At 39.4% G+C, this 16,546-nt stretch overlaps 1 protein-coding gene and 5 non-coding genes across 7 annotated transcripts; 3 read left to right on the forward strand and 3 right to left on the reverse strand.

Moving 5' to 3' along the window:
* Window positions 1-542: 542 nt before the first annotated feature.
* tada2a (transcriptional adaptor 2A) lies at window positions 543-11,882 on the reverse strand. 2 transcript variants are annotated; one of them, XM_020087957.2, is made up of 15 exons: window positions 11,732-11,882; window positions 11,212-11,318; window positions 11,073-11,132; window positions 10,894-10,985; window positions 10,138-10,295; window positions 9,600-9,688; window positions 9,241-9,313; window positions 9,057-9,120; window positions 6,880-6,923; window positions 4,519-4,629; window positions 4,143-4,214; window positions 2,629-2,761; window positions 2,166-2,209; window positions 1,724-1,803; window positions 543-916 (listed from the first exon to the last, which is right to left on the reverse strand). In XM_020087957.2, the coding sequence occupies exons 1-15, from the start codon at window positions 11,754-11,756 to the stop codon at window positions 731-733; spliced, it is 1,338 nt and encodes a 445-aa protein (XP_019943516.1). In that variant the 5' UTR covers window positions 11,757-11,882; the 3' UTR covers window positions 543-730. The 2 variants fall into 2 exon arrangements, with proteins under 2 accessions (XP_019943516.1, XP_069390021.1); XM_069533920.1 differs by lacking the exon at window positions 11,732-11,882 and adding an exon at window positions 11,549-11,673.
* A 294-nt stretch (window positions 11,883-12,176) lies between these two features.
* On the forward strand, window positions 12,177-12,250 carry trnan-guu (transfer RNA asparagine (anticodon GUU)). Its single transcript has one exon. It is a non-coding gene; the product is annotated as a tRNA-Asn (tRNA).
* An 843-nt stretch (window positions 12,251-13,093) lies between these two features.
* trnan-guu (transfer RNA asparagine (anticodon GUU)) lies at window positions 13,094-13,167 on the reverse strand. Its single transcript has one exon. It is a non-coding gene; the product is annotated as a tRNA-Asn (tRNA).
* A 520-nt stretch (window positions 13,168-13,687) lies between these two features.
* Window positions 13,688-13,761, forward strand: trnan-guu (transfer RNA asparagine (anticodon GUU)). The gene has a single exon. It is a non-coding gene; the product is annotated as a tRNA-Asn (tRNA).
* A 1,330-nt stretch (window positions 13,762-15,091) lies between these two features.
* Window positions 15,092-15,165, reverse strand: trnan-guu (transfer RNA asparagine (anticodon GUU)). Its single transcript has one exon. It is a non-coding gene; the product is annotated as a tRNA-Asn (tRNA).
* Window positions 15,166-15,425: 260 nt separating this feature from the next.
* trnan-guu (transfer RNA asparagine (anticodon GUU)) lies at window positions 15,426-15,499 on the forward strand. Its single transcript has one exon. It is a non-coding gene; the product is annotated as a tRNA-Asn (tRNA).
* The last annotated feature ends 1,047 nt before the right edge of the window (window positions 15,500-16,546 follow it).

A 16,546-nucleotide genomic window follows, 5' to 3' on the forward strand; every position in this document is an offset into this window, starting at 1 on the left:
TGCTTAGTGTATGATCATTTTTTTAATTAATTGCCTCAGAAAATAATGAAAAATACCCAAAAAGCTCCAAGAACCCCAGATCACATTTTGTTTTATTGTCCTACCAGCAGAGATCAATATAAGACCTTATAAATATAGATATATAAAGAAATCAAGTATCATCTATATTCACTTTTATTCTCCATCTATGTAGTGTTATATTTTTGACTGTAAACTAATTTTTTTTACATTTTGTTTCAACGACTAGGAGATTTACTGGATACAATATTAATTAATAAGAATTAATCGGGTCTCTCCCATCAGTACATTCTAATCAGTACAAAAATTTGTTCCACTAGTTTTTTATGAATTTACATTAACACATCAGTTCATCTGGAGAATATGGAAATAAGTGACCTATAAAACAAAGCAGTCCAAGTAGAGCCTATAGGTTAAAATTCAAATATCAATATACATACCACATATATACATTTTATGACAGGGAAATAATAACTTTCTTGTTTTAATATGAGGCCTTGTTCTTCTGACAGAATTATCACAAAGAGATTTGTCATTTTTAATAACTTCAAGAATCAAACACAAGACTTTACAAATATTAGTAACAATATTTCACAGAAGCAGCAACAATCTGAGACTCTTACAAAACAAAAAGGCTTATGATGTCACAAGATGAGAAATAAATGAATCACTAACCACGATCTAACCTCCTCTGTGGTCCAATCAAAGCCTCTTAGGCCTTAGTGATGTAGCCCTCTTTTATTAGAAAATCATAGATTTTACGTGTTTTGTTGACGTCGATCTTGATCAGTGCTCGGGCCTGTGCCAGTCGCAGCCCGCCCTGCCGTCTGCACTCATTAAGTAAGGCCTGCTTGTACTCCAGGTAGGCTCCCGGCACCAGGCGCACCACCTGGCACAGCTATAAGAAGAAAAGAGAAACTGGCATTTAAAAAGCAATGTCTTATTTCAGGACATGGCACATTCATCAGATCATAGAACGGTGTCTGAAAGCCACAAGATTATTCAAAGTGAACTGGCCAGATGTGTGATGTTTGTATTAGCTTTTATTTCGTCATGTGCTAACTGCAGCAGCAACACGTTTCACATGACATGACTGCACTGGCCACCTGATTTCCTTTAGCAGCATTAGTTTCAGTCAAGCTACCAACCTGGCTCCAGACTATTGAAATAAAAATTGTACAAGCATGATCTCCAGAGGAAAAATCTTAATGACCTTAGTGATACTTTGGAAAGACCTTTGCACTTTGTATTTAGAGCTAAACACACTTGTCAGCTCCATCTGTCGTCACTGGTGCAAGAAGACAGCGTCTGTGTTCAGGAGATTTTGACCCGCATGAATATCAGCATTGTTATAGTGAGCCTGTTGGCAGGCTAATGTTATTTGACTCTCAGCTAGAGCTACTGACTCTTTGTCTTGTTAGATATCTGATACTGTGCAGTTCTGGAGTTATTATTGTGGAGCAGTCCCTGTGTCTGCTATAGATAAACTGTGAAGTCACACATCTTTTCTCACCATAACCTTCCCTGTGGCTCGTGTAAATCCAATTGGTTTTACACACACACAAACTATATATATATGCATAAATAAAAAACGCTATGGTGGTTGGCTTTTCATAAGGTGAGGACTTGTGTCTTTACAACAAGTCGTGTTCACTTGAAATCACACTGAGCCTTACATGTGCAGATTAAAAAGTAAGAGTTGTACCTCTTTCTCCCGCTCGTCAAGTTTCTCTGTCCCCGGCAGTCCCGTCAGGTTCAGTGGAGGGGCGCTCCGCCTACCTGTTGCTGTGCAGCAGAAATTCAACAGTTACAAACATGCAGCACCCCAGTGTTGGTCCTCACTTCATTTAACATAATAGCACGCTGACAACACAAAATTAATTCCTTCACTTGGAAGAGACACAGGAACAAATATTTACAGTGAGCGCAGATGCAGTGTGGGAGTGAGCGTCCTATTTATACCGTAGAGGTCAGGGAAAGGCAGCCAATATAAAAAGGAAAAACAGCAAGATAAATACGGATGTAGGGGGCTATTTTTCAAGTGTATTTATGAAGGGGCCTCTGCATTAATGCAACTGAGCCTGGAGACACACCAGGCCCATAGAGAGGAGGGAGTACAGAGGGAAAGGTGGAGAGAAGCTTCCTACCTGACACTGTGATGGTTGTGACTGCTGGAGTGATGCCAGCATCTCTGTAATCAGAAAGGACAAGTGTTAGTAGCTCTACTACATTATTTTTACACACATACACACATCACACTTGGACACAGCATCTCTGGGCATTGTTCACTCTTCATACTCCAGGACCATCATCCAAAAAAGATGACTCATTGCAATTCATGATTATTTTTTTTTTAAAGGTACAATAATTAGAAGAGCTTGGATAAGATCCTTGGATGGAAAACACAGGAGCAGTGGCACATTAAAAAGAGTAAAAATACTGCAGGGACTGATATGGAAGTGGGATGCATGGTGACACAAACGTCTGCTCTATTCATCTAAGCACGCCTGGTGCCGAGCGTGACGACAAAGGTCAGCGTCTCTGGGGAGCGCGACTTCACCAGCTCGTCTATTACACACTCTGTAACAAGCAGGAAGTTTGGAGTCTCACATTGCAGCCTGTTTGCTGAGCCACTGCTGGCACGCTCTGCCATCCTGGATGTACTGCAGGACGTCACACAACATGGTCCTCTTCCTACGCTCTTCATCACGCATTCGCTTCGCCCGCTCATACACCTTGGCACCTGGTTACACAGGGGGGGGTTACAAAATGTACATTGCTTAGAATTTAGGCTGCTACATTTTCAGTAACGATTTCTTTCATCCACAAATATTTCCTAGATTCATTCTTTTATCTACAAAATGTCAAAGGAAAAGGAAAAAAATGCCAAAGATGATCCTCAAAGAAATGTTATTGTTAGACTATCAATTCAAAAGAATCCACTTAATGGCAAAGAAAAGCATCAAGTTCTTTTAACATTTAAGAAACAAAAACCTGCACAGTTTTACCTAAAATGTCTAAAATAATGATTTAAATCAGTTAATTTTCTGTCGATCAGCTATATTCAGATTATAGTTCAGTGCTTGAGCTGAGACTAGTGACCCATACAGAGAGTGAAAGTGATGATGAGCAGTTTTCAGGGGAGAAGTTTTGATGTGACTCCTTTTCCTGATGTGGTGGTTTTGTGCCAGTTTAATCTTTGGTGTAAGAGCACCAGCGTGCTCTGAATTTATGGTAGCATTAAGATAAGTGTACAGAAAAAACAAGTACGTAGACAAAGTGTTTAATTGGAATGTACTGATAGTGAGGTAGAATGGTTTACGATGCACTTTAATGAAAGATTTAAAGATGCTATAATATTGACCTTTCTTAAGGGTAAAATGTTAAAGATGTTTAAAGTCAAGGTTTAGGGAAAGCTCCTGTGTACCACAGGGTCGACTGCTCCTTCCTCTGACCACACTATGTTATTGTAGTGCTATTTGATGCTGTATTTAAAAAAATAATGAATCTGCTGCCTCAAGGGAACTGGCAGGTCTATGATAGATAGACGCTTGGGAGAGTATTGTCCAACCCACTGTTTTTGCCTCGTGTCAATAGGTTCCAGAAAGATCTTTAGTGGTTCAGCGCTTTTCTGAAGAGACGTGTCACACAGTGTGAAAATCCTACTTCTGCTGTCGTGTGGTGGTGGAAATGTTCACTTTGCTGCACGTCAGTCTGAGCTCTGAAAGTACTGCACAGATGTTGTGTTCAACTGCAGCAGAGTGGATATTTTCAACACACAGAGATCGATGAACCACTGCTTTTCTGTGTCATTTACTGGATAAATTCATTCATTCTGACAGCAATTCTCTGAAGCTGATATAGCAACTCAATAACATATTCAGTTTGTGCAACGCATTAACAAACAAGCTGAATATTATAATTCCCAAAAACGTTCTGAAGACCTGATACGCTGAGCTGCTGCAAATAATTAAAAAAAATTAAAAACCATTTTAAGACCAACTCAGAAAAAAAGAACTCAGTACAGCTCATTTCTAAAAGTAAATATGTTTCCCTGCCTAATCATGCAACTTTAAAATTACATCTTATTGAACATAGGAGTGAAAAACTCAAAGTAAACTCACTGCAGAAAGACTTGATCCCTGCTTTCCTGTACTCCTGCAGCCTGCGGATCTCCCTCCTCAGCTCAAACTCCACTGGAAAAAAAGGAGATGAAGGCAGTTGAAGGCAAATCTGTGTACGATTTTACAAGGTGAAGAAAAGAGCGACCTCAACTCTTTCTGGCTAAAGCTCCTTAGTCTCATCTCTCAACAGTCTCCAGACATCTACATGTCTTCTTTCATAGAGTTTGCATATGTTAAAATAATATGGTCAGGTTCAAACGAAAATATAATCCACATTTTGGGAAAAATGCTTATTTGAGACATCGATACCTATCAATTTAATATTCAATTAAAGCCAGCAGTCGATTAAACCATGTAAACTCTGCCAAATACTAACGTGCGTTGCTTTCGATGAATTTATCGTGTTCAGTTGGACCAACCACTCTGGCAAATCGTCTCATGACGTCGTACAGCTCCTGCACCTCCTTTGGGTAACATCGCTCCAGCACTGAGGACGAGAGAGTGAAAGAGAGGAGAGAAATGAGTAGGCAGCAGACACAAAAAAAATATTTAACATATAACAGAAATATGACTTTATGGTGGTTGATCACTGTGGAATATTTGTATCGGCTAGTTACAAAATATATTGTGGAGATCTGAACATTTTATCCAAACCACTGAACCACACTGAACTCTCAACACTCTGCATCTTTTCACACGCTACATTTAACGTACCCTCTATAAACCTGAAACTGATGTTGTCAAGTGTTGTAAATGTGCACTATCCCATATAAAAATATACAAGAGCAAGAAAATGACCTGGATTCTGTATTTGGTCATTAATGATCTTCTAAGTCACAAGTGCAGACAAACACAATGTGCTTAAACAAATAACACAAACAAACTTTTACAGATTAAACAGCTGATCAAACTGCCTTTGGTGTCAATGACCTCAAACAAGAGCTTCCAGTAGCTTCTAAATAATCAATACATAATAAACAATAATCAGAGAGATTTTTGATAATTTCTCTTACAGAACTATGTCAGTACAGAAATATTCTTATGTCCTCTGGTTTTTGTGGCTTTCTTATGGTCTCTTGAGTTCCCCTTTGTTTTAAAAGATGAGTTGAGCTCATTCTTTTACTGATCCTTGGCTCCAGTTACCTTTTGTTAATACCATTAGCTTTAATATTTATTCCAACCTACACTTTGAACGTTACAGTAATATATATTAAAAATGGGCAAGAGAAATAAAATGGTTTGCATTTAATTCGTTCAAATAGATTGTGTTTGTTCATTATTGTCGCATCTTAGATGGAGATCAGACCATATTTGAATTAATACATAAATGAAGAGAGGGGTTAACAATTTTTTTTCTTGCCTCTATAACTGAATTGGTCAAACGCACAAAACAGATCCAGATATTCAAGTTTCATTCCTAACGGCCATTTTACTTTATGTAAAGATCCAGTAATCTCGCTCCAACAAAAACACACCACAGTCAAGCTCCACTGGAGTGTATTCCAAAAGCTGTATGCACAATTTGGAAAAAGAATACTTTGGGGTCTGTGGCTGAGGTTAGAGTAAATGTTAGAGGTAGGAAGTTAATGCAAATTCATGTAGTGTCCCCAAATGTGACCTTGTGTAAATGTGTATGAGTGTGTATGTGTGTGTGTTTCAGGTTCCTTCATACGACCTCTCTGTATTCAAGCGTTAATAAGCAGCTGCCATTTCAGACAAAAGACATGGTGTCATGCTCTCAACAAAGCAGTGAACACACAGTCACAATAGTGTTGTCCACGTCTCTAAGGAGAAATTGACACTGGTGTGCGGTCTCATACCAACACACAATTACTGACAGCAAACAAAGGCAACACGACTAGACAACTCGGACTTGAATCCTTTCATATAGAACGTCCTCACAGGGCTCCAGACTGCTGCCCTGAAACAACAACGCTGGTCACTCTGCCTCTGGCAAGTTTCTGAGACAGAATACCGTGAGCGTTGCAGGCTCAGATACTGCTTCCATTATTGCATGTGACACAGACATGAACGAACACACATACACACTGTAGAGACACAATCTTTGACAGTCTCCATGACAACCAGTCTGCAGCTCTACAGCTACTCTGAGTTCCCTTTTGTCTTGAAAGACTGGAGAGATAAGGGAAAGGAGAGGCAAAAGCGAGCAGGGCTAACTGGAGGATATATAAATAAAACATGAGGGGAGAACTCTTCAACTCTCAGACCACAGACAGTTTTCACAGAGCATGTGGAGATATAACGATGGGCTGGATGGTCAAGCAAAGTTTAAATATAAAGGGTTTAATTGGACAAATTCATTTGTTGCAGCCCATCTGTCTGACCTCTGATGCAAAAACCCTTGAGATGCAAAGAATTACATTACTGACTCACTGAAATCCAACCTGTGAAGGTTGGATCAATAAGCAAAGTCCCCCTCAAAATTAAAGTCATTATGGCAGGAACACTCATCACATGGGGGATCTTTTCACAGTGAAGCAATTATGCTGTGGCACACAGCCCTCATAGACTATTCACAGCCCTGATCGTAAATACGAGCTCCGTCAGTGGCCGCAAGGGGCCACAGAGGTTAACGGTGGTCATTTCATACGAGTTGTTTGTGTGCATCCATAGAAACCCTCTGCAGCGATTTGGCTGGTAGATATCAAATGCCTCTCTGAGCTGCTATGAATACTGTAGCAGCCGAGCCTGTGTGACTGTCAAGAGGAGGACTTACTCTGGAATTTTCGAAGGTTGATCAGCCCGTGGTCTCGGATAATCCTGAAAGAAATGCAGATTTAGATTTATTAACATGCAAATTAATATTCGGATTACTGTGATGCTGGAAAATTTATCCTGGCCTTTATTAATCTGCAATTATCTTGGCTGTTACAGTATAAAGTCATTATGGCTTCTGAACGCCCAATACATAAACTCAGTAGGCAGTTTATTAGGTACGCCTGGCAAAACCTGATCCAGTCTAATATGACAATCCTGCAGTTAAGGCTACCTTAAAGGTAACAATGTTTACTTTGTGTTGAAACTGAAGTTTTGAATAAACATGTAAATGGTGTGTTTATACAACGTTTTCGTCTTATCGGCCACCTAAAGTCACATTCACCCACATTCATGCAGTGCTTCAATACACAGAGCCGTTTCTATCACACACTGCCAGAACAGCCATCAGGGCCATTTGGGGTTTAGGGTCTTGCCCAAGGACACTTTGGTATGCAGGCTGGAGGTTTGACCTTCTGGTTAGTCCATGACCTGCTCTAGCTCATGAGTCACAGTCGCCTAACATTACGATCATGATGGGAACTGCAATTTGAGGTGCTCTCTTTAAACGCTCCAAAATAAAAAGGTTCAATTATTAAATATTAAATAAGGCAATGAACATCTTCATGAGGGTATGCACGTATTACAAGACTGAACGTGCATTCGTCTAATACACAGCAGCTAAGTGAAAGTGGCTCAACAGCTGCATTTGAGACTAAAGTTTAATTTCTTGATGTCTGTACTTGGGTTCCTCAAAATTCAGGATCTCCTGGAAGCTTCTCTGACAAGTAGCAAGTTAACGGATTTAAAATTGGGAGCATGGAACCAGAAACTAGTGAACATGAATGCCTGCCCAGCCAGACATGCCATTCCACCATTCTCTGAGAGCAAGAACTTGTTAAAGATGATTTAGAGATGGATGCATTACAGCGAAGATTGACTGTGTGTGTGTCTGCCAGTGAACACACAGAAGGAGAAGATCTGTAGAGTACTGACTGACAAAAACCTTCAACACCTTTGTTTTACAAAAAGTATGGCTGAAGCCAACCATTATTTTGATTATCCATTAGTTTAACGATTCTTTCTCAATTGTTTAACACTTGCGAAGGAGGCTAATAGTAACTTGTTATTGGGTACACTTAGCTCAATGTAAGTCCTGCATTAAACTGTAGATGTATGGGGGTTATAGTAATCAACTTGGTTTTGGAGAGGTGTTTTAACAACAGTGTTGTCATCTGGAGGCCATAGTTTGGGGTGAATTGCATTTGATAAAGCGTTTCCACTATTTGGTCCAACTTTATTACCTAAGTGTGACGGACATAATAAAGAAACACCCATCAGTAACAAGATCTAGTTTAACAGAAACACTCAAAGTACTTTACTGTTGGTTGGTTAGCTTCTGGCTGTACCTTACAAACTTGAGTGTGCGCTATCAGATAAATAAACCCTCACAGATAAGCTAAAGAGGAGAACCCTTTAGCATTTCTGTTTGCAAAATTATAGAATTATCATTGATTCAGCTCTTAATTCTAATGTATATTTGAGAAAAATATTTTGAAACTTGAAAATGTGTTTTAATATCAGGCATTTGTGGGATCACAATCCACAAAATGCAGGTAGGATTTTCTCTTTCCCAGCCTAAAACTGAGCACAATGTCAGCTTGGCATGTACAGCGTTTACCAGGAGACAGACACGTTCCCGGTTTGAATAGAGGTTCATGCAGCTTGTAAATTGCACCTGAATGATTCCCTGTGGTTAATGAGAGCTTAAGAAAAAAGGCTTTGGAATGCAACTATAGTCCCAGTCTCAGAGGAAATGTGTCTTTTAATCTCCTTTTAACAAAATAATAATTACAATTTTGAAGTTATACATATATTAGAATTTATTAACATTAAGAAGGTAGAGTCATGGGTGTAAAATACTTTGCTCTGTTGATTCGTATTCAGTATGAAATGCATTTATTCAACCTCAACCCATATGTAAGTGTCTGTGAGAAACAAAGCTCCAGAAGGTCAATATAAAAGCTTATGTGCCATCTACTGATAGACTCAGGTCATTACATGATCATGAATAAATAAATGCTGTGTATATTATGACAGACAGCTACGCATGTTAGTGTATAAAAATAAAGGACCTACTTCTTCCTCCGCTGTCTCTCCTTTAATCTTGAATGATATATATCAACAACTGCAAGCTTGAGGGCTGAAACATAACAACACACATTAGAGGTGAAGGAGGTGAAGTAAAAATTATAGTTCACATCATTATTATCTATTTGTCAATGAGAAAGTATTCACAAAAGAAGAATAACATTCTACCCACCACGGAGTACGTCTGAGTCATCATCCACAAAGTCGATGTCTTTCAAATCCCATTCAGCATAGTTGTCAAATTCCTGGAAGAAAAGTGAAAGAATGATTTTCATAATCTGTCACTTTGATCCAAGTTCACATGTAGCGGATCATTGATCATAGATATGTGCCCATAACAAAACACTATCTATGAGTAAAAGCAAACAATTGGATGAATCATTCACTGTGAAACAACAACAAGGGCATGAATCACTGTCTCAGCTACATTTCAATGACCCACCTAGTGGCCATTTGGTTTATCTATTTTTTCATGTTGACAGGCCATGTTAGTAGACATAATAAAGCTCAGGATGTATGGATCCTCCTCACCTCCATGAAGTCTGCTCTGGCAGGCATGTATCCGGCCATATCTCGAGACAGCACAGAGTCAAATGTGGGCCTAGGAGGATCATCAGTGGCTGTAATGTCAGAAAAATGCAAACTAAACTATGAGCTTATAAGACATGTTTTATGTACTGTGTCTGAAAACAATACATATACCACCAACAAACTTCTTACAAGATTTTGTTTCATATAAGAAATACAGGAAATATAACAAGTTTCATGTTCTGTGAACATGGCGGAGAAATGTTTGTCAAGCACTCGCACACAGTGACAGGTGGAGACATGAAGCTTGATAGGAACCGAGACAAGTTCTTCACTCACCAACTGTTTCTGACCAACTGTCAGGACTTAAAGTGATGTTAAACTTTGGATTGTTTTATGCAAATCTCTCATCTGACTGCAATGGAGGAGCAGAATGAATGCTGTTGTCATTTCATATGGAATAGCAGCAGACATTTGTGTCCTACTTTTCCTGTAACATGAGCTAAGACAAATGAAGGTTGTAGATGTTATGGTAACTCACGTTTAAAAGGAATAGCGCCCTCTGCAAAGCGAGAGTCTTTTGTTTTGCGCAGGCTGAGCAAGGTGGAGGAGAACAGGGGGTTGTTGATGAAATTCTTCATATAGTGGCTCTCACATTCCTCTTTGGTTTTCGTGCGCATCTGATATGCAACATCCTGCCTGAAGAGAGATGGTAAAAATAAATACAACAAGAGCTGAGAAAGAGGTTTTCTGATGTTTATGAATAAATCCATTAGGTTTGAACTGTTGTAAACCAAACGGTACTGCACACTGTCACCCCATTTCCCCCTGAAATATAACTAGTATAGCCTCACTAATATTAATATAGGGAGTTTGAATAGAAACATGCTGATATAAAGTGTCATCCATTCATTTTTTATACAATCCATTACATAAATAAAAAGGTACAAAAATCTTTAAATTTGTTATTTTTTACCAAGAAATGTGCGAAGCAGGAGATTTCATAGTTGAAAAATTAACTTGATTCAAAGTAATGCCTATACCAATATGGGCGCTCACATAATGTTTTCAGAAATTTTATTTAGTCAATTTGATTTTTGAGTCACAAACTAAGGGTTTCAATGCCAAGGCAATAAAACTATTCAGTATAAAAGAACCAGGTGTGTCAGAAACACACTAAACCAAATGGACCTAATTCTTCAGTCCAGACAAACATGAGAACTGTGGAGTAAAGATTTTGTTGTATGACTTAAATAAACTACTGATAAAACCTAAAATCAAACAGAAAAACACTTACCAGTTCCCAAATCCACAGTCCATGACTGCCTCCAACAGAGACATCTCTTCCTGTGCGCTCCATCCAGGCTCCAGTACAGGGAAGTCTGACGTCTACACAAGGAAAAGTGAAATTATATGTTGAAGAGTGTGTGAGTGAGAAAGACTTTTATGACAGATGGTAATTTTTCTTTGACGTACCATGATTTCATATCTGTGATCACTCTCGTGCTTCTTGTATTCAAATCCTCTGGTGAAACACTGAAACAGAAGCATTAGTGAGGGCTGTGGGAATAAATAAGAGATCTGATAGCATTTGCTTCATTTATGACCGACTGACCTGAAGGCAGAGGAGAAAAGGCGAGGGTCCACATTCTGCACACTTGATGTAAGGCTCGGTGAGAGGAGAGGAACAACCTCTGCACGGTGGTTTATCAAAGGGATCATCTGGAATAAACATGTTGGTGAACTTATGGTTGAAGACATATTGAGTCACTGTCAAAACGACGACGGACAGAAGTTGAAACCAAACGATAATCGTAAACAAAAGGAAAAGATCAGAGGGAGCTCAGCTAACGTCCCCTGAGCTATTCAACGATTAGCGGCTGTATCATTCATTCCTGAGCCTGAAACTCATTCAGACCAATAACACAATATACCACAAACATGCAACTTACTAGTTTATTCTTTGATAGCACACAACTAGCGTTGATTGTCGCTACATGCTAACGTTAATGTTAGCAAAGCTAGGTTGGCGTTAAGTTAGCTAATACCACGAGCCACATAAACACAGAGGAAAGAGCTGTTTCCTGTCAGTCTGCAGCTTCTGCTTTCCTCCCCGTGTCACAGTGAATACTCACTTCCAAAAGACGCGAGTCGGTCCATGTGAAAACGTTTCGACAAAGATACAACCCGTCTGGAGGGTTCGCTTCAATCGACTTTTCAATGCTCTCCAGCAAACCTGATTAGCAAGGCGAAGGTAGTCGAGCCCCAATCGATCGATAGGGACCGCTTCAAATGATCAGTGTTATTTTCATCCTGTTTTCATTTTCAACACATTTTGTTTCATGGTTTCCAGGCTTCGTGTTCATGCTGCACATGTGTAACAATCAGAGAAGAACGAAGAGTCATTAAAAGATTCAAACATCTTTATTGGCATCACACTCAGGTGCAGTGGAACTGTAAGAAGCTTCTCTCTCTGTAGCTGAAACTGAAGAACTCATAAAGTACAAGTAACACAAGGTTGTTTTCTAGTAGAAATGTTCATCGTTTTCTGAAAATCTAGAGGTTTTCTTTAAGAAATAAGTCTCTGTGGCGCAATCGGTTAGCGCGTTCGGCTGTTAACCGAAAGGTTGGTGGTTCAAGCCCACCCAGGGACGGTTTTACTATTGAAGCTGAAATCACTGATAATATCGTGTGGACTTCAACTACCAACCTGTGTGACCTCTAATCTCATCAGCCAATCATTCGCTGTGCAACGTCACATTGGATATACGAAAACATGCGGCTTCTCTCCAGAGTGTGACAGGAGGAAGTACAGCTACTGGATAAGAACTTTCAACCTGCTACATCAGCAAAGGAATCAGTAATCAATTTGATACTGTGGCCGAGAGAGCTCAGTGCACTACAAATTAAAAAAACATTCAAATAGCAAAAAACATTAAGAACTTAGAATTAAGAAAAGAACTTCAATTTGATGGCACTGCAAAAAGTCACAGCACGTGCAAATACAGAAACGTGCCCTAAAATATCGAAAATGACACCAGAAATATTTCCAGGGACCCGAAATAGTAATGAACCTGGCTGTAGTTGAATACCTGTTAAGTTCCATCACCACTGACGAGCAGAAGACTTCAGTAACTTCACACTGAACTACAGCCAGAGCTTTGATAACATTTGCACTATCTGTCATTAAACTCAAACACTCATGTATCATCATTTCCGGTGTCATTTTCACTATTTGCAGTGTTCTTCTGTATTTGCATGAGTTGTGACTTTTAGCATGTCGTCAAATTGATGAAGTTGTTTTCTTAATATAAATGTTTCTCTGTATCAAATGAATTATTGATTAGTTTTACAAGTTGAAAGCTCTTTTCCAGTAGTACGTCATCTAATCAGACACTGGAAACGAGCGGCGTGATTGGCCTAAATCCAATTAGACTTTTTTTCTGACAGGTTGGTAGTTAAAGTCCACATGATGATGTCAGCTACACTAGTAAAACCGTCCCTGGGTGGGCTTGAACCACCAACCTTTCGGTTAACAGCCGAACGCGCTAACCAATTGCGCCACAGAGACTTATTTCTTTATTAAAACCTCTACATTTTTCAAAAACTATGAGTCACATTTCTACTAGAAAGCAATTTTGTGTTACGTGTGCTTTATCTGAGTTCTTCAGTTTGAGCTACAGAGAGAGAAGCTTCTGACAGTTTCTCTACACCTGTGTGTCAAATGAAAAATGAAAAGCTGTCCTGTAAACAGTCCGGTCTTTTCTCCATGTGCATTCACAAGTAACAAAGACATTAAGACACAAAAACATACCAGATAATGCCAGAGGACCAGAACACGCAGAAATTACTCAGTAAAAGTAATATAGAGTGTACATTAATTCAGTGTCATTAAAGTGTCATGAAAAGATTTCAAACATCTTTATTGTCAGCACACTCAGGTGCAGTGACACTGTAAGAAGCTTCTGTCTCTGTAGCTCAAACTGAACAACTCAGGTGAAGTACTAGTAACACTTTTCTGGGAGTAAAAATGTGAGATGTTATTTCCGCAAAAGTTTGGCTTTCTCATATAATATAATCCATAAAGACATGTCTCTGTGGCGCAATTGGTTAGCGCGTTCGGCTGTTAACCGAAAGGTTGGTGGTTCAAGCCCACCCAGGGACGGTTTTACTAACGTAGCTGGAAATACTGATTATATCACGTGGACTTCAACCACCCACCTGTCTGCTATGTATGGAGGAGAAGTGATATTGGTAGAAATTATGGAGGACGAGGAATGACTTAGGTATAAATCAATAAACGAATAAATGAATTCATTAAAGTCTCCATTTTATTTCCACATTTATTTATTTCTGTATTTCTGTGTCATATGCTAATGAGTAAGGGCGGTCCTAACCTCAGTCTTGAGCAGGATTGGCCAAAGGAGTGTGATGATCCAGTTCTATTACTTCTGCCTGTCAGTGCTGACTGTTGTGCAGTAGCAGCTGTTTGCAGTGTTGTGTCAGTTCACACTTAAAACAACCAGTTCAGAGTTCATCTTTTATTGGGATGATTTAGTAACAAACTTACGATCATGTGTTGAGTTATTAATCCATGGTGTCTGATCATGTCGCTCTGGTCATTTTATCACTGAGTCCTGACTGCGAGCGTCTCCTCTCATGTTGTACTGAGCACAACATGTTGACGAGTCATTTTTCATGATGTTTAAATCAGTCCAATAAACTCTGGAATCAAACAAACACTGAGTTACTTCATGTACTGATCAGGTCCTGATAACTAGTGATGAGAGTTTATAAGTTATAGTGAGAGCAGCTCAGAGTGGAGGAGGAAACAGAATGAACTAGTGATGAGAGTTTAAATGTGGAAATAAAATGAAGACATGAATTCATTTTTTCCCACATTTATTTATTTCTGTATTTCTGTGTCCATGTGCTAATGAGTAAGGAAGGTCCTAACTTCAATCTTGAGCAGGATTGGTCAATACAGTGATCCAGACAGAAGCAAGCTGTTCCGAGCGAATGTTCTGTGAGATCAGAGCTCGATTATGCCCAGTGGAAACAGTGAAATACAGAGTTCTTCCGGTCACAGCTGCTTCATGATCAGAGCTGAAGCTGCAGTTGGTTTGTATCGAACTGGAGTTTCTGTTTCCTCCTCCTCTCTGAGCTGCTCTCACCGTAACTAAAAAACTCTCATCACTAGTAATCAGGACCTGATCAGTACATGAAGTAACTCAGTGTTTGTTTGATTCCAGAGTTTATCATGAAAAATGACTCGTCGACCGCCCTTACTCATTAGCATATGACACAGAAATAAATAAATGTGGAAATAAAATGGATACATTAATGTATTCATTAGTTCATTTATTGATTTATATCATGTCATTCCTCGTCCTGCATAATTTACACCAATATCACTTCTCCTCCATACATAGTAGAAAGGTCGGTCGTTGAAGTCCACGTGATATAATCAGTATTTCCAGCTACGTTAGTAAAACCGTCCCTGGGTGGGCTTGAACCACCAACCTTTCGGTTAACAGCCGAACGCGCTAACCAATTGCGCCACAGAGACGTATCTTTACATATTATATTATATAAGAAACTCAAACTTTGGCGGAAATATCAGATCACATTTCTACTCCCAAAAAAGTGAAAAACTTTTCATTTTGTATTTTTGACATGACACACAGGTGCAGAGAAACTGTCAGAAGCTTCTCTCTCTGTAGCTGAAACTGAAGCACTCAGGTGAAGCACACGTAACACAAAATTGTTTTCTAGTAGAAATGTGATTCATCCTGTTCTGAAATTGAAGATATTTCTTCAGTGAGACACGTCTCTGTGGCGCAATTGGTTAGCGCGTTCGGCTGTTAACCGAAAGGTTGGTGGTTCAAGCCCACCCAGGGACGGTTTTACTAGTGTGGCTGACGACATCATGTGGACTTTAACTACCAACCTGTCTAATCTCATCAGCCAATCATGGGCGTCGCTGTCCAATGTGGGATAAATATAGATAGATAGTATCTCTCTCTCCAATCAGTGTGTGATTGGATGACGTACTGGAGAACAACCCAAGAACAAATGAAGGAAACATGCAGATTGGAAATACTCTTTAAACCACTCAATGATTTGTCTCACCTAGAAAAAATACAAAAATCTACATTAACGTTAGATTTATGTGAACTTGCATTATTTCTATTTAGAAAGTGGCCATTGTAATTTCAGATCCTACCACACGGTGTCAATCTTGCATCATTTTCTCAAGGAAAAGAAAGAACACCCTGGAAGTCTGTCTCTTTGTCTTTGTCTCTCTCACAAACACCACCTGAGCCTTGTGTATGTATTAAGCTGAACAGTGGAAAGATACGGGACTGCACTGCTGTACAACCCTGTAGCTTCTTTTCTCTCAAGTTACTGAGTGACCCTGAAAATAGCTGAAAAACAGCTCAATCAGATGCAATACAAATCTGTGAATACAACTCCTGCTGCTCAAGGTGTGATTACACTCAGGGGATTTCTGAGATTTTAATACCTAAAATCATATATGTGTAAACTCTGCATATCTTCATCGAGTAAAAGATTTATTTATTCATGATTTGACTGAAATGACACTTTGAGTCCTTACAGATGGGACATCGGCACCAGGTTAGTGCTAATATGAAATAAGGCCTTTCACTTTACCTGCGGTGTCACATAAGACATTGAGGCAAATTATAATGTATGCTTTATTCCTTCAGTAAAATCTGAACAATGTTCACAGAAAACACATAAGAGCTGTAGATATACAAATATAAAGTGGGTTGTAGTGCAGCTACAGAAGTGCACATGGGATTAAAAGTGAATGTCCTCCTTTGCTCTCATTACCATGGGCCATCTCTGTGAGGACAATCCACAGTGACAAGTGCTTTCGGTTGCGGCGTACGGGACCCAGGGTGCGCTTCAGACCTCTAGGGAGA

The sequence above is a fragment of the Paralichthys olivaceus genome, chromosome 11, assembly GCF_024713975.1.
Source record: "Paralichthys olivaceus isolate ysfri-2021 chromosome 11, ASM2471397v2, whole genome shotgun sequence".
In the NCBI taxonomy this organism is placed as follows: domain Eukaryota; kingdom Metazoa; phylum Chordata; class Actinopteri; order Pleuronectiformes; family Paralichthyidae; genus Paralichthys; species Paralichthys olivaceus.